Raw genomic sequence first — 24,817 nt, 5'->3', positions numbered from 1 at the left:
AGTGAAGTTAATCAGAAGAAAAGAAATTGGTACAGAGTAGTATCTTCTATATGTGTGACATAAAGATACACAGCAAGGTAGCAAGATTGGCTTAAAGACAGCACAGTGGGAGTACTGATACATACACTGAGTGTGTGGGGTTGGGTTGAAACCAAGGGCATTTGGGTCCTTTGTGGGAAAGGTGGGTACACTGGTCAGGTATTAGATTTATGTACATAGAAAATCATTAACGGCATTGTAATCACAGAACCTCAATCAATAAAGTATGTTAAAAATATTGATTAAGGGTCAGGAGAGATAGCATGAAGGTAGGGCATTTGCCTTGCATGCAGAATGAAGGTGGTTCGAATCCTGGCATCCCAGATGGTTTCCCGAGCCTGCCAGGAATTATTTCTGAGCATAGAACCAAAAGTAACCCCTGAGCGCTGCTGGGTGTGACACAACAAAACCAAAACCAAAAAATTATATATTGATAGTATAGCTGGTAAGGTTCTTGCTTTGCTCACAGCCAACCTGGGTTTAATCCCCAGCATCCCACATGGTTCCCCAAGCCTGATAGGAGTGATTCCTAAGTGAAGAGCCAGTATAGCCCCCAAACAAATAAACAAACAAAAATATTTATTAAACTTATATAAAAAACAGGTTGCTATGAAGAGAAAATACCTTGAAAAAGGGACTGGAAAAATGTATAAACATGTATATGTACTACTGATAGAATATTACTGTGATTTGAGAATAATACATATGATTTATATCATATATATATACTTTTTTGTTAAAGAAACATACCCAAAAGTTCTCAGTAGGTACTCTCAGCTCTGTGCTCAGGGGTCAGTCACTGCAAGTAGATCAAACCCTGACCTATTGCATGTGTTAAACCATAACATCTAAAAAATATATCAACTAAATATAAGTTGCCCCAGATGGAAGTACTTTTAAATTTCTTATATATTTAGTAATCATGAAATACAATGTTATTTTTGATGGGTTTCAATTATGCACTGTTTCCACATCAATCCCTTTACCAATGTCCATTTCCCAATTACTTTTAACTCTAAATTTGAAAAAACCACTTCAACAATTTTCTGTGTGTTTTTATTCCCAAGTTTATATCACAGAAAAGAGTATATATATATTGGGTCCGAAGAGATAGTACAGCGGGAGGTATTTGCCTTGCATGCAACCGACCCTGGACGGACCTGGGGTTTGATTCCCGGCATTCCATATGGTCCTTTAAGCCTGCCAGGAGTGATTTCTGAGCATAGAGTCAGGATTAACCCCTGAGCACTGCCAGGTGTGGCCCCAAAACAAAACAAAACAAAAGGAAATAGTATGTTTCCATGTTTGGGTACCTTCAAGTCCACCAGAATGACCGACAATCCCTCTGATATTGGTTATTTGATTAAATGAATAAATGAAATTAATCAAAGCAATATAGTTTTATATTCCACAGACTTAGTTAAGATATTAGTTAATAATGGTAATAAGAGGATTGAAATTAATGAATAAGTAAAAGAAGAGAAATAGCAAAATGTTACTAGTGAGAGATGTCCGGATTGGCCATGGGGGCATAATGAAATATGGGGGGAAAAAAAGCAAACCAGTTCAAAATAGGTTTGAGGCTTGGTGTTCTTGTTTGCTGTTTGTTGTTTACATTATCAAATGCATAAGAAGAAAACAAAGGCTTCACCTGAGTGTATCCCCAGCTGTACGTCTTCCTGAAAGGCAAAGCATACACATCAGTCGACAGTGACAGGTCTTCCGCTTTGTACTGTTCTCTGAGCTATCAGACAACTCGTGCACAGGGATTATGCCTCCAGCCATAAGGCCCCACTGCAACCAGCACAGAAGTCAGAGACCTTTAGTCTGATGAACAAATTAGACAGATACTTTCTTTTGCATATAGAAGGCCTCAGGTCTAGAATAGCTAAGTGAGTTTTCTAATGGCAGTTACTATCAGGGCTAGAATTTAAGTAAAGCCTCTGAGTCTGTTCATTTATTATATTTCTTGGTTTTGACAAAAAAAATACTCTACCTATCTTTTCATAACAGGTGGCTCTTACACAGTCATATTATAAACAGATTCAAGAAAAAGTGTGAATTTAACTGAAAATGTTGTAATAGGTTCTTTGCTCTTTCTCTAGTTTAATCAATTGAAAACAAGATATCAAGACTACACATACAAAATATATGTGATTTTCACGAAGAACAAGAAGCTAGCTTATTTTTCTGTTGAAGACTAATAGAAGAAATTATTGGCTGAGTGACCACATGAAACCTCTTGGAAAAGATGCCATGAAGCTAAAACAGAAAAAAAATCTAATAAAACACAGATGTGTGCACGACATGCTAGTAAGAAGGAAAACCACAGGACTATACACTAAGGCAAATTGAAATGGATGCATTAGATCTACCTGCAAGATGGTCATGATAATATAAACTATCTGTATTCCTCTTCATATAGTTAATTGAATTAAATTAAATTGTATTTTTGTTTAAGAATTAAACCACACAAAATAACAGCTAACCCTCAACTAAAAACACATAGATAGGGATGGAGAACTTTATTAAAAAGGCTCACTTTTTTTTATTTCTTTACTGAGAGCACCACCTAGAGGTTTTCAGGGATTGCTCCTGACTCTGTTCTCATTCACTGGCAGCACTCAAGGGATCAAATTCAGGTCAGTCTTGTGTTGACTATATATTTATATAAAGTCATATCCACTATATGATCACTCCAGCCCTTAATATGTTGCATTACTTAATAGATATTGTCCCCATGTTGTGAGGTGAGCAAATTTGAAATTATCTAATGGATATATATAACTTTTAAAATATTACTACCACGTACCTATAATATCTTGGTGAAAACAAGATCATAGTAACAAATACAAATATTGATGAATACTAACCTATTTTTCTCTTGATCCAGTAGAAAAATAATAGGGCTAATATGGTGAAACCAATGATGCCAAGCAATCCCTCAATGATTTCTGAAGGAAGTGGATCTCCTTTGTATTCTGTGGGCACTAAGAGGAGAGATCTATACATAAGCTACCAAAGAGAAGCACTTGTATTTAGAGAGCAAATATCTTGGTCAAAGTTTGCACTTCCTGAGGGAGGCAGAGTTAGGATGTGGGTCATAGACTCACTTATGTAGGGACTTTCAGCTTTTCATAATGATGAGAAGTGAGACGTCCAAACTTTTTGTCCTCCAGTTCCCCTCAGATACAGCTCCCACAATAGCACATCCCACAGCACCCCCAATCTTTGATAGCATAGACCAGAAAAATAGGCCAGAAAGAGGGCGCATAAAAAGTCATCGATGAAGCAATTCTTGGCCTGAAGAATACCTGTGACATTGAGCGTCACTACTTCACTGTGCTGAGCCCCCAGGCCATTTTCAGCTTCGCAGGAGTAGTTTCCAGAATGTTCTGCCATCAGAGAAAAGTTGAAAGACACTCTTCCTCCAGCAGGAGCTGATCTATTACCCAAGGAGACATCTTCATGATAAAACCAGTACAGAATGGGAGGAGATCCTTTCCGGGTCTCACAGTGAAGCACCAGGGTGTCTCCTACCGTGGCCCGGTCCCTAAGAGTCCCAAATGTAAGGACAGGGCGAGACACTGGAACTGACAGAAATAGGAGACTATCAGAGAAAATCTTTGATATATGATCAATTCAAGCCCCTTCACCTCAGAAACACAACCCCATTCAATTTCCTCAAGTACACCAGGACCCCTTTTATGATCTGCTGATTAATATGAAAGATAAACTTACCTCTGACAGTGATGTTCACCAACTCACTGACAGAGGGCCCAAAGCCATTGTCAGCTATACAGTAATATAGTTCAGCATCACTCTCCTTCATCATTGGAATCTCAAACTCTGCTTTCAGTGAATGCCTAGTCTTTGTTTCCAAATGAATACTTCCGGCCCCTTTATAAAAGGAGAAAGTGATGTCTCCTGTGCCTTTATCGACGGAACAAATAAGAACCAGCTTCTTCCCCTCCACTACTTGTTCTCTTTGAGGGTGAGTCTCCAATTTCACATTTTTTATAGGCATTCCTGCACAAATACAAAAAAGACAGAGGAAGACTTGGTTAGGAGGAATTTTATAAGGCGGGACAGTCTTGAAAGCAAAGGATTCAGGCCAAGTCAATGCTGGTTTGGAAATTGATAGAGCTGGTGTTGATAGGGTAGGAAGAAAATCATATGGATGTGCATTATATATCTGGAAACTGTGAGTACTAGAACCTGAACGAATTCATTTTCAAGGCACAACAATAACGGCACGAGTCCAGGTTGCAATTCAACTTCCTATGTTTAAATTTTTTTGTTTTGGAAATAGCTCCTGGCAGGCACGGGGGACCATATGGAACACCGGGATTTGAACCAACCACCTTTGGTCCTGGATCGGCTGCTTGTAAGGCAAACGCTGCTGTGCTATCTCTCCGGGCCCAACTTCCTATGTTTAATAGTTGGTTCTAACCCTTACTGTGTGTGCTTGATATAATTACTTTTCTTTTATGGAAACGACAGCTGTATCTTATTGTGTGAGGGGGTCAATCAAACATCATTTAATATTTTAGAAGTCTGTGCAGTGTATTAATTATGTATCTTTTTTGTTTTAGTTCATCCTAGCTTTATAATAAAGTTCTAGAAAGTTTGAGAAAAATCTCATGTGTTCGGAAGATGTTTGTTTTATGGTACAATTAATATATCTTTATCCAAAAGTGAAATAGTTGTGAAAATATGTCACTCTGATGGGGATAATATAATTCAGAATCACAAAACAATCCATTGTCATTATATGATTATTTTTAATAACCAGTTTCCCAGTTTCATTTGCTTAAATCCTTCAGCAAAATCTTCTCCTATTAGCTAAGTCAATTTTTTTCTTTTATCCAGATTTACTAGTTCAACCCTACATGACACATACTCATTGTTCAGAATTCCAGATGAGCACCAATTTCTTATAAGTTGGGACCGTATGTTATGTGTTGTTCCCCAAACTTTACAATACAATGAAGTTAAACAATAAGAGTTTCATAAATGCTCCTCTTTGCTTGAATGGAAGCAGCAAGGATAAACTTGCTGCATCAGAACTTAAGGTTCTGATACTAAGTGAAATATAGATCATCTATCTCACTACTCCTACTTATATAGAAGCCATTGTCAGAGACCAATTTGTATTTCTGCCCACCCCACCCACCCCCTAGGGGTCACTCTGGCTCTCACTGTGTACATTTATTTAGATTTTTGTTACTCCTTTAAATGATTTACTTTATCTTTGCTTCACACTATTAGGATACCGTGCCTTCTTTTCTCATGACATTAATATGAACTTTGAGTTGTTGCAGACTGGGCACAGATTATGAATAGTCTTTGAAGAAGCAGAACTAGAAATGTATGTTCTGTGGGAGGACTTGGATCTTACAGGTCAGATTCATTAATTGTCCTTTGATTGGCTGAGGGGGTCTGACAATTAGCTCTAGGAAAAAAAAAAGATTAGACATATATTCCAGAGAATGCATCTCAGAGATTTTTATATAAAGCACTGTGTTCTCAGCTTTGGAACAGACTTACAAAAATTAGTTAGTTGACACACCACAAAAAAAAAAAAAAAGAACAACCAACCAGTGCTGACACAATTCAAGGAGAAAGGCACTCTCATTCACTGTTGATGGGAATGGAGACTGGTTGGGTCTTTTTGGAAAACAAATGGGCATTCCTTAAAAAACTAGAAATTGAGCTTCCGTATAATCCAGCAATACAACTCCTATAGATATATTCTATAAATCCAGAGCACTATTTATGATAGTTAGAATCTGGAAACAACCTGAGAACAGATGATTGGCTAAAGAAATTGTGATATGCTATGCAGCCATTAGGAAAAATGAAGTATTGAAACTTGCTTATATGTAGATAGATATGGAAATTATCATGCTGAGTGAAATGTGTCAGAAGAAGGACAGACATAAACTAATCTCACTCATTTGTGGTATACAAGAAAAATAAAAGAGTGTCTGGTAATAATATCTAGAGACAATAGAGATGAGGATCAGGAAGACCAATAAATGGTAAGAAGCTTTCCATGAAGAGTGGTAAATGCAGTTAGGATAGTGAATGGTCCACTGTGACACTGATAGTTAGAACTGATCACTCTGGACAACTGGGTGCTTAAAGGGGATAATGCAATATGCATGGTACCCCTTCATTAACAATATGGTAAACTAAGAACTTGTTTCAGCAAGATCCTAGACACAGAGACTCCAGAGGAAATTTCTGGTGGGAGAAGCTGTGTTTCTTTATTCTGGATGAGACTTTGAATTTCTCTTAGGTTTAAAATTAGGCATATACTTAAAAAGTCAATGCTGAGCCAGTGGAGAGATAGTATAGCAGACCTTACATGTGTTAACAGGGTACCCCATGGGGTGATCTCAGTAACCCATGAGGTCCCTATCCAGCACCATTAGGAATGACCCCTGAGCACAGGGTCAGGTGTAAAAATTGAGCATAGCTGAGTTGTTTTGATTTTTCTCAAAAAATTGAGCAAAGCATAGTTTTAAAATATGGACCAGATATGTGCCTGGCATAACACAAAACTTCAATTAGATTTAGACATACATCACATTGTGGAATCCAGAATGTTGTGTTATTTCTCAGTATCTCTAGTTTCAGGAATTCCTGTTTCTGTGTTTTCTAGATGTATACAAACCATATTCTTGAGGTGATTTTCTTGAGGTATTTTCTGCATAGGAGAGCTCTCACATGAATTTCTCACATGAATTCTTGAGATATTTTCTGCATAGGAGAGCTCTCACATGAATTTGAATATCCTTTCATGGAGATGATTGAAGAGGGAGATTTTTTCCCCTTTTCAGCTGATAAAGGTTCTATTTTGAATTGGGATCAAACAATGAAGCAAACTCGAATAATTTAGGGTATGAAAGAGAAAATGTACCAGGGTAGCATTTGTGATTGCAGAAAATTTTTAGGAGTAGAAAAAGAAGCAGTGAGGTTGTTCTCCCTGGATGTGTGTCTTGGCATCTCCTCCATCACTTTTCAAGGAATGCCCAGTTGTAGATTTATAAAGGCTCTTGGGCCCCTGAGACTGAAAGAGCAGAAATTGATCTGGAATCTATCTCACATCTTTTGATTTTCATATGCAAACACTATCTCCCTCCCTGTGGTGGGACTTCCCGGAAAAAAAGACTGTGGTCTTGAGAAAGAGCAATATTTGTTCTAGCTGAGCAAGTAAGATGTCAGATGCAGAAGCTTGTGTGAAAGTATTTCATAGCTGTCAAGAGAGAGATCTTGCTCTCTAGGTCCCTAGTGACAAGATATTTAAAGACCATGAAGAAGAAAGGGAAGTGCAACTCATCAGGTGGTACAAAGAGTGAGGTAGAGGGGAAATCAGCAGAGATCAGCACAAAGAAAACAATGTCAAACATAATCCCATAAATTTTACTCTGGAGAGAGCTTTTCTCTAGCATTCCCTTCCTCCTTCTTGGTCTCTGGTAGTTCTCACTTCCTCTCCTTTTCTCACCTCTTAGCTTCACTCCCTTTCTTATTTTTTCATCCTTTTTTGTTTACTCTTACTTTTTTCTTCATTTCTTTCAACATCATCCACAAAACACTCACTCACAAAACATTTTTATGATTATAGGGTAATTTCCAATAACTTCTCTCTTTTATAATCAGAAATCAATACCTTTATTCCATAAGTACTTAGTAGCTTCTTTTCTCTCAGTCTTATATCCTCTTCTTAGATATCTTGATAATTGATAATCCATTCTCTCACTGATTCCTAACAAGAGTCAGGCAAGGAGAGTGAAAAGGTTCATGTTTAATAGCTGATGTTTCTTTACTGACCAAAATCAAAACACAGGAGTTGAGATCCAAAGTATTCAAATTTCTCCAAATATTCTCTGATATTCTGGTTATATCATTGAGTTATGCTATAATTATAAAACTTTTCAATTCTAAGTAAAATGCAGACTCTGTAGTCAAATTATGTAAGTTTGAGGGTTGGCACTTAAAGCTGTATGAGCTTGGGAACGAAAAAGATTTCACTTCTTTGCTTTTTTCCTTTCCTTTTCTCTAAAATGAAAATAATACAATGGTTACACTGAAGAATTCTTAAGGTATCTATTTAGATAGATGTCAAGTAAGCATCAATCTGATTGATTTTAGACAGCAACTATCTACAATGGCCAATTGTGACAATTGGTCAGTCACCTGCAACAAAGAACACAGACTTCCATCTAAAACCATGCACAAAAATCAAATCCAAGTTGGGGCCGGAGAGATAGCATAGTGATAGGGCACTAGACTTCCACTTGGCGGATCCAGACCTGGGTTCAATTCCCAGTATCCCATATGGATTTTGAGCCTGCAGGAGCGATTTCTGAGCCCAGAGCCAGGAGTAATTCCTGAGCACCACTGCCAGATGTGCCCCCAGAAAACAACAACAACAAAAACCCAAATCCAATTGGATTAAAGTCCTTGACCCAAAATCATAAAATTTATAGAAGAACATGTAGGTAAAACACTCCATGATATTGAGATTAAAGGCATCTTCACACCACTGCCCCAAAAAGTGGAAACAGAGATAAACAAATGACACTACATTAAACTGAGAAGCATCTGAACCTCATAGGAAATAGTGACTAGGATATAAAGCCCACCCACAGATTGGGAAAAACTATTCACCCAATATCCGCCCCCCTTACCATTTTACAAATCCTTTTCTATCCCTCATTCTCTCACAGTTGATATGTTATTTCTCCTTATTTAAGCCTTTTTACCCTTAGTTCTTAACTCCTCAGGAACCAGAGCATTCCCTCACCCCAACCAGTTGTGAAATAGCTCCAAGAGAGAAAAGACTAATTTCCAGCACTGCTGCTCCTGATTTGCTGTTGGTGGCAGCTTTTCTCCTGCCTCCCTTTGCTGTAAACTACTGCTCATATCAGATTTGGTTTTTAAGAAACCCTCAGCTCCAGGACATTTCCTGATCTGTGACTGCTGGGATCTTTTTCTCAGACTCTACAAGACCATGTCTCAGCTGAAGTTGTGTCCAGATTTAATGCTCCCCCTCCTTATTTCAAAAGACTTAAAGTGGACATGTATATCATCTTCAAATAATTTCTTTAGATGTGTTTCCTTAATAGGTTAATTCTTACTGTCTATTTCCTATGTAGAGGTATTTTTCTCCATTCCTTTTTCTGCATCTGTTTAGTAGGAAATTCTAGTAAATAAGTTTCTCTTGGGTTCTGAGTTCATGTTAGAACCAGGCTATAGGGATTTTTTTAGCTTGTTATTTTTACTTTATATGCATAAGTAGTATCTTGTGGCATTGTTCCTTTTTTGCATAGGCACATTAAAATGGAGAACTCTTACAAATAAAATAAAATTCTTACCTAATATAGATAGGAACTCATACATTTTATATTGCAGGGGGACTTTTACCCTGAATATTTGTCATAGTTACCTGACTTAGGCTTCAGACAATCAGACAATGGCCATTCACCCCTGAACCTTGGATTTCATCTGTGGAACCAGCATGGTTTTCTGCATCACCACCAGGAATCAGACTTCTACCAGGGAAGGCACAAATGCTGCCTTGGCACCTACTTGCTGGGTGGGTTTATCTGACATCTTGACAACAACTTGCTTTCAGGGCTGGGTTCTATGTATCATCACCTAACTGTCAGATGAAATCAGAAGATGCTCCATAACACCCTGACTTCAACATAAGATTTGTGCAAAAACCAGGATCTCTAATTACAGAAACCTGACTGTAACAACTGTGATTGAGAAGAACTTTTACTGGACCACAAAGAAAGATTTGGGGGTTAGACAACTGAGTATGCCCAGAGCTATAGTTGGTCTAATAGCAGGATACTTCGTGACTGAGGTCCCCTTGTTTTTAGGCCAAAGGTTTGTTTTTCCTTTCTATAGGTTTTGCTGTGCCTATGCAAATATATAAAAAACAAAAAACAAAAAACAAACACCCAAAAACCAAATCAAACAAACAAACTGCCCCCCACAAACTTTGTTTTTGTTTTCTCTTTTTATTATTTTTTCCTATCTTTTAAATAGGGGCTCCTGTCTTTTTTATAGAACCTTTGGACATGGATTACATTGTTTTACCATATAGTTCTGCATTTTTCTATAAAACTGAGAAAGAAAAAAAAAAAAAGGATGGGGCTAAGGGCCAAGTAGTCTCAGATGCATTGGTGGAGAAACAATTGGATATACCTAAATATCCAAGCCAAAGTCAATGACAATAGAATCAAGATATTTAAACTTTCACAATCTAAACTTAAATGGGCCTATTAGACTGGCAGGCCCAGGGGCAGAGTGGTGGTATAGGATATACTCCAGGATCATTGTGGAGGGAGGCTGACACTTGTGTTGGGAATGGCTTTGATTCATTTTATATCTGAAATTCAACTATAAAGGACTTTGTAAATCCCAATGATTTTTAATAAAATAAAATTAAAAGAATGAAAATCGAGCTATGGTAAAGCAACAATAAACCATATTGCAAAAATTAATATATTTTTTAAAAGTGCTTCTTGTAGAATCAGACTGGTAAACAAGAGGCAAATGGGGTGTGTGGATGGGGAATTGGTAGAAGGAAGTGAACACTAATGAAGCATTTGGTGTTAAAACACTGAATGCTTGTAAGTTAATCATAAATAACTTTGTGGTTTCATGGTGAGTAAAAAAAATTTTAAGTACACCTAAAATTGAGTAGGTGGAGAGACTGTGGTAGAAACTAATGTATAATAAATAATCAAAAGCCAGTCACTTTGTGGACTTGGTAATACTTTAATGTTTTATTCTAAATATGATGGGAAACTACAGTCAGTTCTGAGTTAATTTACATTTGTGAAAAAGCCTTTAAACAATGAGAATATAACTAAGCATGCAAAAATAACATGTCCTGGGAGAACGTCCTGTGCACTTAGGCTAAAAGAATGAGAATGATGTCTAGGGTTAAGCAATACTTATTAAGCAATGTTGGAAATTTCAGGTCTAGTGAAAATTAATATGAATTGAATAAAAAATTTTAAAAATAAAAATAAATTAAATATGACTCCTAGATTTTTGGTCATAGCAACTGGAAGAATGTAGTAATGTGTTTGGAAGAGTTATGGGGATAAGCACATTTGGCTTTTTGGTGATGGGCCATATAGTTTAAAAAATCTGCTTGAATATATTGAATTTAAAATGTCTATGAGGCAAATCCATGGCAGTTGGATCCATAAAAGGTGTTCAAAGGAGAGATCAAAGCTCATTATCAAAATATGCTTTGTTTTGGTTTGTTTTCAGATTTTGGGCCATACCTGACTGTGTTCAGGAATTCTTCTTGCATCTGAGCTCAACAATTTCTCTTGGCAGGTTCCAGATACCATATGGGATACTGGAGATTAAAACTGGATCAGCCATATGCAAGACAAATGCCCTACCTGATGGGCCCCTATGTTTGATTTTTAACTATTTTAAACAAAAAGTGGCATGTCAGGTGACTGACATATAATTTGGAGAAGTTTGTGTGGTTCATTTCTAGATTAGATAAATCTAAGTATTACCTTGGGAAATAAAACATTTGAAGTTAGTAAAGAAGAAAAAGTGTAGTTAGAATAAAAGCAAAGTATGATATTCTGGAAGCCAAGTAAAAAAAAACCATATCTGAAAAAGAGAACTATCAACTCTCATGATTAATACAATATGACAAAAAATGACAATTAAACCGTAGATGAGGCTTCATGGAAAGAGGATATTAGTAAGAACAGTATCTGTGGAGCACTGGGAATGAAAGACTAAAGTACATTCAGGAAAGATCAAAGAAGAACTGTAAATACCTTCAATATGTTAGTAGAAACCAGGGATTGGGAATGGGAAAAAACTTGACTATAAGTATATTGAGGACATGAATAAAAAAATTGGTTTGGAGAGAGGTTGTTCTGACATAGCCAGTAATGTTCAGGCTATAATTCTGTCTCTGTACTTAGAGATAACACCTGGAAATGTGTATATAGAAAATATTTAAAAGGACCAGGTAGTCCCCAATAAAAATAAATTCTGAGACAAGATCAATAGAACTAAGAGCTGGGGGGGGGGGGGGAGGCTGGTAATTGGGATAGAGAGACAGAATCATGGGCCAAAGCTTGGCACATTGGTAAAAAGATTGGTATAGCAGCACTGTAACTACAAAATAATAATTTGAATACTATTACAAACTATGATACCTCAGTAAAAATTTAATAAGAAAAAAGTGCAAATCTCTATAAGTACCATGGCCAAATGTGAGAGCACTGAAATCTGATGTATGATCCCCAGTATATACTACAGCCAGGTGTATGTGCAGTTCAGTCTCTTTCAATAGTAGCAACAAAAATCAAGGAAAGGAGGAGGGAAAGAATATAAATATTAATTAGGGGGCTGGAGAAATAGTACAATGAATAAGATACTTCTACCAAGCTTAATTTACTTCCTGGCACCCTGTGTGATCCCCTGAGGCCCACCACAAGTGATTTCTGAGCAGAGTCAGGAGTAAGCCCTGAGCACAACAGTTATGTTCCCCCTAAATTAATTCATTAAATGAAAAATCCTAGAGTTAAAAATCAGAACTATCAACAATGTGAATAGTTCTATAATATAAATATAAAATAAAATTTAAAATAATAAGTGGAGTTAGGTGAAATAAAGGTAAAAACTCAGAAACTTTCTAAAGGGAAAAAGAGAAATGAGCAGAAAATTGAAGAGACTGTCAGGTCACATTTCTATTAAGATAAACAATATTTTATTTTTACAAAAATAATGCTATATGGGTAAAGATAAAAATATCTTGAAGAAAGCAGAAGAAAACAATTACTCTGGTTCAATACACTTAGGAAAAGAGAAAAGGCAGACATAAATATAGTGGTGGATCTACAGACAGATATGGTAATAGAAAAATAAAGAAATTATCTTTTAATAGCTTTTCTTTTATCTGTGAAATATAAAGCAATGTATAATTTGATAATAAAATGGATTTTTTTTTATAATTTGAGAGTAAAAATGAAAAAGTTGTAAGGAAAATAAGAAGGTATAAAATAATAGTCACAAAAGATAGGAGAGAATTGTCCTTTAGGTAGATTCCTTGGCACAATGGATGGCAACCAGAGATGGGTGATCGTATATTTTAAAGAAACTAATTCATCAGGGTGGTACCTTTTGTTTAGAGTCACATTCAGTTGCACAAATATAGGTATGAAGTAGACAAAAAAATGTGTTAATCAGGGGAGTGTTAAGTATAAAGAACAATAAAGATAGCCAAGGCAGTAGTGTGTTGGACTCCAGAATTTCTACTGAGAAAAGTGAGAAGTGAGGAATAAACAGTATAAAATGGGCAATGGAAAAGTAATCCTGGGAGTGAAAATAATATTCTGTAGATGAAGTGCTAGAAAAATTAAACTGCAAATATAATGTAGTCAGGGAGAAAGGGAAATGCTGAAAACAAAGAATTTGGATGTAAATAAGCTAGTGATGGATAGTGTAGGGTTTTATGATAAGAAAAGGGAGATCAAGGGAATAATAAAGGGAAGTACCATTGATAGTAGAAAACTAATCTGGATATCAACTATTACTGTGGCTATTGAAAACATCAAGAATGAAGATAAACTTAATAATTTGGCAATCCAACAAAGTTTTCTATAAAATAAAATAAAGATGATAGTTTCCTGCTAGGTAATGGCTATCTAGTATCTATCGCTGTCTGCCTGACTCTGAGTCCTTCAATGGAAGTAGAAGCCTGAACATCATCGAGCAGAAACTTGACTCCCTAAAGAAGTCCCACAACTTTGCAGGAGGTGGGGCTCAAAGGATAAACAACCATCCCCTGCTTCGAGTGCTCTACTTACCATAGGCGAACAGCAAGAGCCTCAACTGCATGAGCGCTGTAATTGGAGATACCATCTCACTGAAACCCCAAAACTTCACCTCGGTCTCTTGGCAGCCTTTTGTCAGATGTTTGAGGAAGTCATAAACGGAAGTCATCTATAGACCAAAATAGAAAGAAATAATAAGATCCTTGCAGCTCAAGATGGCCAATTTGTTTTCCTGTGGAGGCTGAGAAAATAAAAAAGAAAGTTGTTTTTTTTGTAACTGAGTTACATTATGAAAATAATACACATTAATATCAGAGTCTTTTTCAATAACTTAAGTATCTCAAGGGTAATTTCTTAAAAGGCAGCTTTCGACTTTAATGAACCTCATGCAGTTATGATCCTTCTGCAACTTAAATGGCAGCTTTTCATCTCTGATAATGTCTCCTCAAATAGGTCTAATTAGAAAATTATTTTGTTTCCCAAAAGTTTCTATTATAGTTACATTACACACACATCATTAAGCCAGGCACCAGATGGCTGTCCCCAGGTTAGTGTATGACTGTTGTGGATTATAATGACAGGGTCAATATATTTGTAAAATGCAAATTTCCACATGTTAACCTTCAGTTTACTAATAAATGAGCATGAAACAACTCAAAAACAAAATCACAATCTGCAGGATGTTTGGAAATGAAAACAACAGGACTAGAATGATAGTACTGCCTGTAGGGCAATTACTTTGCATATGACCAGCCTACATTTGAGTCCCCATTCCCAGCAGTCCCCTTGGTCCACAAAGATGATGAGAGATCCCTGGGTATGGAGTTAGCAGTAACACCTGAGAACCACTCTATGTGAGAAAACAAAAGGAAGGAAGGAAGAAAAGTGAAGAAAGGAAGGAAGAAAAGTGAATAAAGGAAGAGAGAAAAAGAAAGAAGGGAGAGAGGAAGGGAGGAGGAAAGAAAAAAAGAGGGGGCAATAGGCATAAACAAATTATTAAATTATTTCTGAACATTCAAGAATAGTGTCCCCTTAATACTAGCCATGACATTTGTGGTATTGACTGCTTCTCCCTTCACCCAAATCAAAATATCTATAATCACTCTATTCCCTTTCAGATATTGAGTCTACTGGTTCTTTTGCTTTGACTTCCATTTATCTTCCTGTTCTCTTCATCATTGTTATTGTTGATGTTGAAGTAATCAGGAGTCACATACACATGATGGTGATGCTTATACACTTATTTTTTGGAGGGGCACACCCTGTGACACTCAGGGGTTACTCCTGGCCATGTGCTCAGAAATCGCTGGCTTGGGAGACCATATGGGACGCCGGGAATGAACTGCTAGTGTGCACAAGGCAGATACCTTACAGCTTGTGCCACCCATGATGGAATAATCAATACACAAACTAATAAATGTAAACTCATAATGAATCATGAAATACTATAATGAAATTAACAACCATAAGGCTGTTCACAAATGCTTTAATGTGGTAACTAGAGATAAATTGTGATTTAGGAGGTGGAGAGTGAAAGGATAGAAAGAGAATATGAAAGCAATCTGGATTAAGAGCTGACTAACCATGTCTGCTATCAGGCCAGTGCCATAGACTCATCTAACACTCAACATTGAGATAAAACTAATGGCAAAAAATCATACCAGCCTTGCAGCTGATCACACTGAGGCTCCACAGGAGGGGTGCAGAGCAACTCCACCATCCTGCTATAGCCCTGGCAGCCGCACTTACAGATCCACCATATAATTGCTGCCACTTCAATAGTTAGCGTCACTGCTTTTTCTCTAATCTCTGCAGAGACACCTAACTGCCAAACTCCAAGAATGTTGGTTTTGTGGCTAACATCTCCAGGGACTCTTTGGACCTGGGGGGATTGCCTCCCCCATTTCAAACCCTACAATTCTGTACTTTTAGAAGTTCCAGCACCCAGGCCAATCCATGAACCATTACTGTCTCCACATGAGCTTATTAGCCCAGTTCCAGGGGTTCTCGAAGTCCTGAATTGCATGGCCACTTAAGCCTTCAGAATTTTAATACTGACTTTCCAAGAGTGATGCAACACATTAGATGTGAAATTACCTTAGGTGCCACATTAGCCAACAAACAAAACCAACTAAGGAATGCCCAACTAGCAATAAACAGTTTAGTAAACCTTCAGACAATGATATAATGAGCCCATTGTGAGATAAGACAATTTTCACAAAAATTTTTTTGGCCACACCCAGTGATGCTCAGGGGTTACTCCTGGCTATGCCCTCAGAAATCACTCCTGGCTTGGGGGACCATATAGGACAGCAGGAGATCAAACCATGATCTGTCCTATGATCTGTGTGCAAGGCAAATGCCCTACTGTTTGCACCATTGCTCCAGCCCCTGTCATGAGTATTCTTATCTACTTGGCTTAGCTCTTTACTCTTGGCTATGAGAGCAGCAGTGATTCTGTAAGAAGCAGTTTTCACTGCCTGCTGTGCAGTACAGAGAGGCCAGTGATTGCTGGAGGCATCTAACATAAAGCAACTTCTGGGGTAGGGAATCCCATCTTGTGGACTTAAAGGGATTAGTTTGAACTGTTGGCTAGGCATGCAGACATTCTGATGCAGGAAGCAAAGTCACTCCTCTAGGAATGCCTGGAATCATGTTACAGAACTGGCAAGAGGCAGTCCTGAGAGAGGCACCTGGACTTGCACATATTTCCTCTTTATTACAGCCTCTTAATTACAGCAGCTTCAGGTCTCAGCTCAGAGAACTTCCTGCTTAGAGTGACACTGCTACCTGTGTACAAGAATTTTATATTATCTCCATTCCTCTATAGCACATGGCACAGTCCTTGCTACAGAGAACATATTTAATAAATAAGGAAAATAAAGGGTAGAAGGAAAATCAAGATAAAGATCCTGGGAACTCACTTTTCTTTCTGAATATTTTCAATTTGCTTCGTCAGCACTCTTTCCTCCTGCTGCATGGCAACTTGCTGTTGTTCTGTGGTGTCACTGTTTATGGCTGCCTCACTAGACAAAATATTTTCCAGGAAATAAGACAAGGAGAATAACTGAACAACAGGAGATGATGGACTTGGACAATTTTTTCACGGAGTCGTCCCTTTCCCTGTGAAGAAAAATACATGTTGAAAAGTAAACTGAGTGTTTTCATTGGTTTTATGCCTTTCCTTTAAGAATTCCACCATAACAGGTGAATGGCAGAAATAATGAAAATATTGTGCAAGTCTTAGAAAACATAGGGATGGATCATCCACTGAACATCCATTAGTATACCTTACAAGAGAACTATACAATTGATTTTTTTAGGTTAGTAGAAGTATCAGAACATATTATGCAATATATTCTGCTTTGGAATTAGACAGAAGAGGTATATGGTGAATCTCAACACTTTCAATTTTGCTGTGAACAGTAAAGTGATATTTTAAATATAAAAGGCACCGTGAAAAAAATAAAGGTACCATGAATAGTCAAAAGCAACAAACTGTAATAACTAGTCTACAGAATGGGATTCCTAGGACAGTGAGATATGGGAAATGGGGTTGGGTTGGTGATGTGAGAGTGAAGGGGGGAACTTGAGACAGTGGTGATATAAAACTGGCATTATGGCAGATTCTCTGGTGTTGGAATGTTGTACGTATAAATCAGTGGCAGTATAATAAGATTCTAAATCACAGTGATTAAAGAGACAAAAAAAATTTCTTTTGGTTTTGGGCCACACCCAGTAGTGTTCAGGGGCTACTCTTGACTCTGCACTTAGAAATAACTCTTGGCAGGCTCTGGGGGATCCAATGGAATGCTGGGGATCAAACCCTGGTTGGTCACATGCAAAGCAAATGCCCTACCTTCTGTGCTATTGCTTTGGCTCTAAAGCAAAAAAATGTTTTAAATAAATTAATGGCTTAAACAATAAAAATTCTACAAGAAACAGTCCAAGTTGGTTATAACTTTTAGAAGTAAACATCTCTGCTTCTGAGGAAGCTGAGGACCTAAAGAGAACGCTGTCCTGTGCTCCTCTATCTTTCCTAAATCCTTCAAGCTCTCCTCAGAGCCCTGGGAAGCGAACCCCCAAAAAACTGCATCCTGAAGCTACCCAGCGAGCAAGTGAGTGAGTAAGAAATGGCTGACTTTACAAGCCCAGAAAGGGAAAGCCTCTGAACTCTGCTAGAACTCAGATGCCAGCACCCCTATCTGCCTGTCTTCTGTGCTGTGCACCATTTTTGGCCTGATTTCATCCTGTGTGTGGCTCATCTGCAGACGGCTCGCCTTCCCTGGAGCCTTCCCTGAAGGTGAGTTTACAAGCCCAGAAAGGGTGGAGCCAGAGGATCATGGCCGCTCCGCTTCACTTCCCGGCCGTGCACATCATTTAGCCAATGAATACAACCACAACACGTAGAAAAACCCACAATAGAAGTGTGACAATGGGGAAACAATGCAGGCCAGCGCCAGACATATAGAATGATGATGGCAACTCTGATGACTTGAACATGACCAACCAACTAGTCAGTCTCTCAGATAAAGAGTCTAGAATAGCAATATGGAAGATGTTCAAAGAACTCAAAGAACGTATAGAAGAGAACACTAATAAGAATCTAGAGAATATGAAGATAGGAATCAGAAAACTCCAAACTGAAATTTCAGGTCAAATAACAGGTCTGAAAAACTCAGTAGATGAATTGAAGTAAAACATGGTTGAGCTTTCCCACGGGTTAACAGCAGCTGAGAATAGAATTAGTACACTGGAAGATGAGATGAATAACAATTCCATACAGCAGAAGAAATTGGAAAAAAGCCTTAAAGCAAACGAACAATGGAAAAATTACTCAAAGAATGGGAACAGATGAAAATAAAAGTCTATGATAAGCTCAACAGAAACAACTTAAGAATCATTGGAGTCCCAGAGACCCAGGAAGAAAATCTCCAGGAAGAATCAATGGTCAAGAACATCATTAAAGAGAAACTACCATAGCTAATGAATACATGTAATCAAATCCTGCATGCCCGAAGAGTACCAACCAAAAGAGACCCCAGAAAAAACACCCCAAGGCACATTGTAGTCACAATGACGAATCCCACAAATATATATATGGAGAGAGAGAGAGAGAGAGAGAGAGAGAGAGAGAGAGAGAGAGAGAGAGAGAGAGAGAGAGAGAGAGAGAGAGAGAGAGAGAGAGAGAATTCTGAAATCAGCAAGATCGAAAAGAGAAATTACATTCAAGGGAAAATCCTTGAGATTTACTGCAGATCTGTCACCGGAAACACTCAAGGCCAGAAGGCAGTGGTGGGACATAGTGATAAAACTCAATGAAATAAATGCTTCACCTAGAATACTGCACCCAGCAAAACTCACTTTCAGGTTTGAAGGAACAATACATGGTTTCACAGACAAACAACAGCTCAGAAACTTTACAGACTCAAAACCATTCTTAAAAGAAGAATTGAATGGCCTACTTTAAGACCAGACTGACCAACAGACACACCAAACTTTGATATAAAGATGGCACTAACTCCCAGGACTATTCTTTCTCTCAATGCCAATGGACTAAATGCACCAGTTAAGAGACACAGAGTGGCTAAATGGATCAAAAAACTCAATCCAAACTTCTGCTGCCTACAAGAAACACACCTGAATAGTCAGAACAAACATAGACTCAAAATAAAAGGCTGGAGAAAAATCATCCAAGCAAACAACACCCATAAAAAAGCTGGAGTGGCCATACTAATATCAGATGATGCAAACTTTATACTTAGGAAAGTTGTAAGGGACAAATATGGACATTTTGTATTAATCAATACAAATAGCAGGAAGAAATCACTCTCCTAAACATATATGCACCGAATGAGGGGCCAGCAAAATATTTAATACAATTGTTGACAAATCTGAAAAATAATATCAATAACAACACAATAATTGTGGGAGACCTCAACACGACATTGTCAACACTTGACAGGTCAACCAGACTGAAACCCAACAAGAATATACTAGACCTGAAAAGAGGAATGGAAGAAAGAAGCCTAGTAGATATATATATAGGACACTCCACCCTCAAAGCCCAGATACACATTCTTCTCTAATATACATGGGACATTATCCAGGATAGACTACATGCTAGCACATAAAACATACCTCCATAATATCAAGAGGATAGAAATTTTGCAGGCTACCTTTGCTGACCACAAGGCCTTGAAATTATATGTGAACCACAAAGGGACACAGAAGAAAAACTTTAATACCTGGAAGTTAAACATTCTAATACTGAATAACCAGTGGGTCCGAGATGAAATCAAGGAGGAAATCAAAAATTTCCTAGAAACAAATGACAATGGAGACACAAACTATCAGAACTTATGGGACACAGCAAAAGTGGTACTGAGAGGAAAATTTATAGCTTTGCAAGCACACATCAGGAAAGAAGAAGGGGCATACCTGAATAGTTTAATGACGCAGCTCATAGAATTATAAAGTACTCAACAAAAGGATCCAAAAATAGGGAGACAGAAGGAAATAACAAAGCTGAGAGCAGAAATCAATGAAGTGGAAACCTGAAAAACAATCTAAAAGATAAATGAAAGCAGAGGTTGTTTCTTTGAAAAAATAAACAAGATTGATAGACCATTGGCAAAACTAACAAAGAAAGAGAGAGAGAAACTTGATAACTCATATTATAAATGAAAAAGGAGAGATTACTACTGATACGGTAGAGATCCAAAGGGTAATCAGAAACTACTTTGAGAAACTCTGCCACTAAATGTGAAAACCTGGAAAAAAATGCATAAATTTTTGGACTCTTATAATCTTCCATGGTTGAATGAAGAGGATGTAGCATATCTAAACACACCCATCACCATTGAGGAAATTAAGACAGTAATCAAATGTCTGCTCAAAAAGAAAAGTCCAGGTCCAGATGGATTTACTAATGAATTCTTTCAAACCTTTCAAGAGAAACTTCTACCAATCCTGGCAAGACTCTTTCATGAAATTGAAAAAACAGGAACACTTCCAAATAGCTTTTATGAAACCAACATCACCTTGATACCTAAACCAGACAGAGATGCTACTGAAAAAGAAAATTACAGACCAATATCTCTGATGAATACAGATGCAAAGATCCTCAACAAAATCCTGGCAAATAGGATTCAATGCCTCATTAAGAAAATCATCCACTATGATCAAGTAGGTTTCATCCCAGGAATGCAAGGATGGTTTAACATTTGTAAATCTATCAACATAATACACAACATCAACAACAAGAAAAATAGAAATCACATGATCATATCAATAGATGCAGAGAAAGCATTTGATAAAGTCCAACACCCATTCTTGATCAAAACTCTCAGAAAGATGGGAATGGAAGGAACCTTTCTCAATATAGTAAAGGCCATCTACCACAAGCCAGAGGCAAATATTATCCTCAATGGAGAAAAACTGAAAGCCTTTCCTCTAAATTCTGGCAAAAGACAAGGCTGTCCTCTCTCACCACTCTTATTCAACATAGCACTGGAAGTACTCGCTATAGCGATTAGGCAAGAAAAAGATATCAAGGGAATCCAGATAGGAAAGGTAGAAGTCAAGCTCTCGCTGTTTGCAGATGACATGATACTCTACCTAGAAAACCCTAAAATCTCCGTAAAAGATTCTAGAAACAATAGACTCATATAGCAATGTAGTAGGCTACAAAATTAACACACAAAAATCAATGGCCTTTCTATACACCAATAATAATAAGGAAGAAATGGACATTAAGAAAACAACCCCATTCACAAGAGTGCCACACAAACTCAAATATCTTAGAATCAACTTGACTAAAAATCCCTCTAAAGATACCCATGACATTATTTAAAGAAGTGGATCAGGCACTTTTGAAATTCATTTGGAACAATAAACACCCTAGAATAGCTAAAGCAATTATTGGGAAAAAGAATATGGGAGGAATTACTTTCCCTAACTTTAAACTTTACTACAAAGCGATAGTTATCAAAACAGCATGTTATTGGAATAAAGACAGGCCTTCAGATCAGTGGAATAGGCTTGAATACCCAGAGAATGTTTCCCAGACATACAATCACCTAATTTGTGATAAAGGAGCAAGAAATCCTAAATGGAACAAAGTGGTGTTGCACAACTGGCTAGCCAGTTGGAAAAAATTGAACTTAGACCCCCAGCTAACATCATGTACGAAGGTTAAATCCAAATGGATGAAAGACCTCGATATCTAGATATCTAGATATCTATAAGATATCTAGAACAACACATAAGTAAAACACTCTAGGACATTGAGACTTAAGGCATCTTCAAAGAGGAAACTGCACTCTCCACGCAAGTGAAAGCAGAGGTTAACAGATGATAATATATTAAACTGAGAAGCTTCTGTACCTCAAAAGAAATAGCGCCCAGAATACAAGAGCTCCCCACTGAGTGGGAGAAACTATTCACCCAATACCCATCAGATAAGGGGCTAATCTCCAAAATATACAAGGCACTGATAGAAATTTACAAGAAAAAAAAATCTAATCCCATCAAAAAATGGGGAGAATAAATGGACAGACACTTTGACAAAGAAGAAATACAAAATGGCCAAAAGTCACATTAAAAAATGCTCCACATCACTAATCATCAGGGAGATGCAAATCAAAACAAATATGAGGTACCACCTCACACCCCAGAGATTGGCACACATCACAAAGAATGAGAACAAGCATTGTTGGCGGGGATGTGGAGAGAAAGAAACTCTTATCCACTGCTGGTGGGAATGCCGTCTAGTTCAACCTTTATGGAAAGCAATATGGAGATTCCTCCAAAAACTGGAAATCGAGCTCCCATATGACCCAGCTATACCACTCCTAGGAATATACCCTAGGAACACAAAAATACAATACAAAAACCCCTTCCTTACACCTATATTCATTGCAGCACTTTTTACCATAGTAAGACTCTGGAAACAGCCAAGATACTCTTCAACAGACGAATGGCTAAAGAAACTGTGGTACATATACACAATGGAATATTATGCAGCTGTCAGGAGAGATGAAGTCATGAAATTTTCCTATACATGGATGTACATGGAATCTATTATGCTGAGTGAAATAAGCCAGAGAGAGAGAGAGAGAGAGAGAGAGAGATATGCAGAATGGTCTCACTCATCTATGGATTTTAAGAAAAATGAAAGACATTCTTGCAATAATAACTTTCAGACACAAAAGAGAAAAGAGCTGAAAGTTACAGCTCACCTCATGAAGCTCACCACAAACAGGGATGAGTTCTGTTAGAGAAATAACTAAGTTTCGAACTATCCTAATAATGAGAATGTACGAGGGAAATAGAAAGCCTGTCTAGAGTACAGGCAGGGTGGGGTGGGGAGGAGGGAGATTTGGGATATTGGTGATGGGAATGTTGCACTGGTGATGGGTGGTGTTCTTTACATGACTGAAACCCAAACACAATCATGTATGTAATAAATTTGTTTAAATAAAAAAGAGAAATAAGCATCTCTGCACACTGAAAAATTAGAGCAGAGACATATTAGCAAATGTAGGAGGAGTAGAATTGACTCTATGTGAACATATTTAAGTAGAAATAGAGTTATATATCAGAGGAAAGAATTATATTACATGTACAATTACATCTTTTGGTAGGTTTTCTATTTCCTGAGTAAAATGCCATCAGTGAGAAAATTCCTGTTCCCCTATTGGCAGGAATTTAACACATAGAGAAGCAACTGCAGAATCTTTTAAATCTATTTTATTGGCATTCAAGTAGATATATGATAAGTACTCAATTTATCATCAAAAGTCTTTTTATATTTAAGTATTTATTTTCTTTTAGTATCATTCTGCCCTGTCTCTGATTCTGCATACCCCAAAATCTGTACTGATAAAATAAAAATGGTATTATCTGATTGGCATGAGACACAAATCAGAATCTTCCTAAGTTCTTTTTACCTCTTGCTTTTCCTTCTGGTCACAAATATAGAGTCAACATACTTTTACTTGGAAAGAAATGGGTACATTTGTGAGATTTTTTTTCTTGTTAAATGCTAACCATGTTGATAATAATGCAAATAGTAAACTATGGTATTTTGATGACAGCGTTTAGGTAATACATCTTTTTTCCAAATGTTATATGAAAGTCTAGAATTACAGAACACTACTCTACCTGAAAAAATGGTCTGTTTTCACCAAGGAAAATAACAATAATAAACTATTGTTTATTGTCGAATCACCCAAAACTTGAGAGGAAGTGTTCAAAATCTCTGTAGTTGCCACACACACCACTCCATGTTACAGGAAATTGACAACCGCATTTTCTTTCAAATATTCCTTTTGTTATATTATTCATTCATTGTTGCTTGAAGAGAAAGAATTTGCTTATAATTGGTCCTAATAACAGATCTGGGTATAACAAGAAAGTTAAGAAGAAATAAGGAGGGGCCGGGAGGTGGCGCAAGAGGTAAGGTGCCTGCCTTGCCTGCGCTAGCCTTGGACGGACCGCGGTTCGATCCCCCGGTGTCCCATATGGTCCCCCAAGCCAGGAGCGACTTCTGAGCGCATAGCCAGGAGTAACCCCTGAGCGTTACTGGGTGTGGCCCAAAAACCAAAAAAAAAAAAAAAAAAAGAAAGAAGAAATAAGGAACACCAGAGTTAGTAATAAAAACATGGTGACAGGTTCATTCAAAAAGAGGAAACTCAAAGATTCCTTTTAAGACAGTGTGGTAGTTTTATTCTGAGAGTAAGGCATAATCAAAGTGTTCAGAAACCTACTAATGAAATGAAGGAGTGATACTAAAGTCTTCCAGTACAGTGCTCAACTCGGGCTAATCAAAGTTCATGGGAGAGAACATATTTGGGGTCTGTAGGAATCAGGTCAGGCATCAGTAAAGCTGGTTACTACTCTGTTAAAGAAAAATGTAACACAATAAG

General features: G+C 37.5%; 1 protein-coding gene across 1 annotated transcript in view; it reads right to left on the bottom strand.

The window, feature by feature from the left end:
* Positions 1-24,817, bottom strand: part of LOC126020122 (Fc receptor-like protein 1) — a 109,816-nt gene that overhangs the window by 17,249 nt on the left and 67,750 nt on the right. The window contains exons 3-7 of the mRNA XM_049781594.1: positions 13,920-14,055; positions 3,781-4,068; positions 3,354-3,632; positions 2,913-3,029; positions 1,691-1,718 (exon numbers count right to left, since the gene is read on the bottom strand). Coding sequence (XP_049637551.1) covers positions 1,691-1,718; positions 2,913-3,029; positions 3,354-3,632; positions 3,781-4,068; positions 13,920-14,055 — 848 coding nt within the window. The remainder of the gene's footprint in view (positions 1-1,690; positions 1,719-2,912; positions 3,030-3,353; positions 3,633-3,780; positions 4,069-13,919; positions 14,056-24,817) is intronic.

This window comes from Suncus etruscus, chromosome 10, assembly GCF_024139225.1.
Source record: "Suncus etruscus isolate mSunEtr1 chromosome 10, mSunEtr1.pri.cur, whole genome shotgun sequence".
Taxonomy (NCBI): domain Eukaryota; kingdom Metazoa; phylum Chordata; class Mammalia; order Eulipotyphla; family Soricidae; genus Suncus; species Suncus etruscus.
This window is presented reverse-complemented; position numbering and strand designations above follow the sequence as displayed.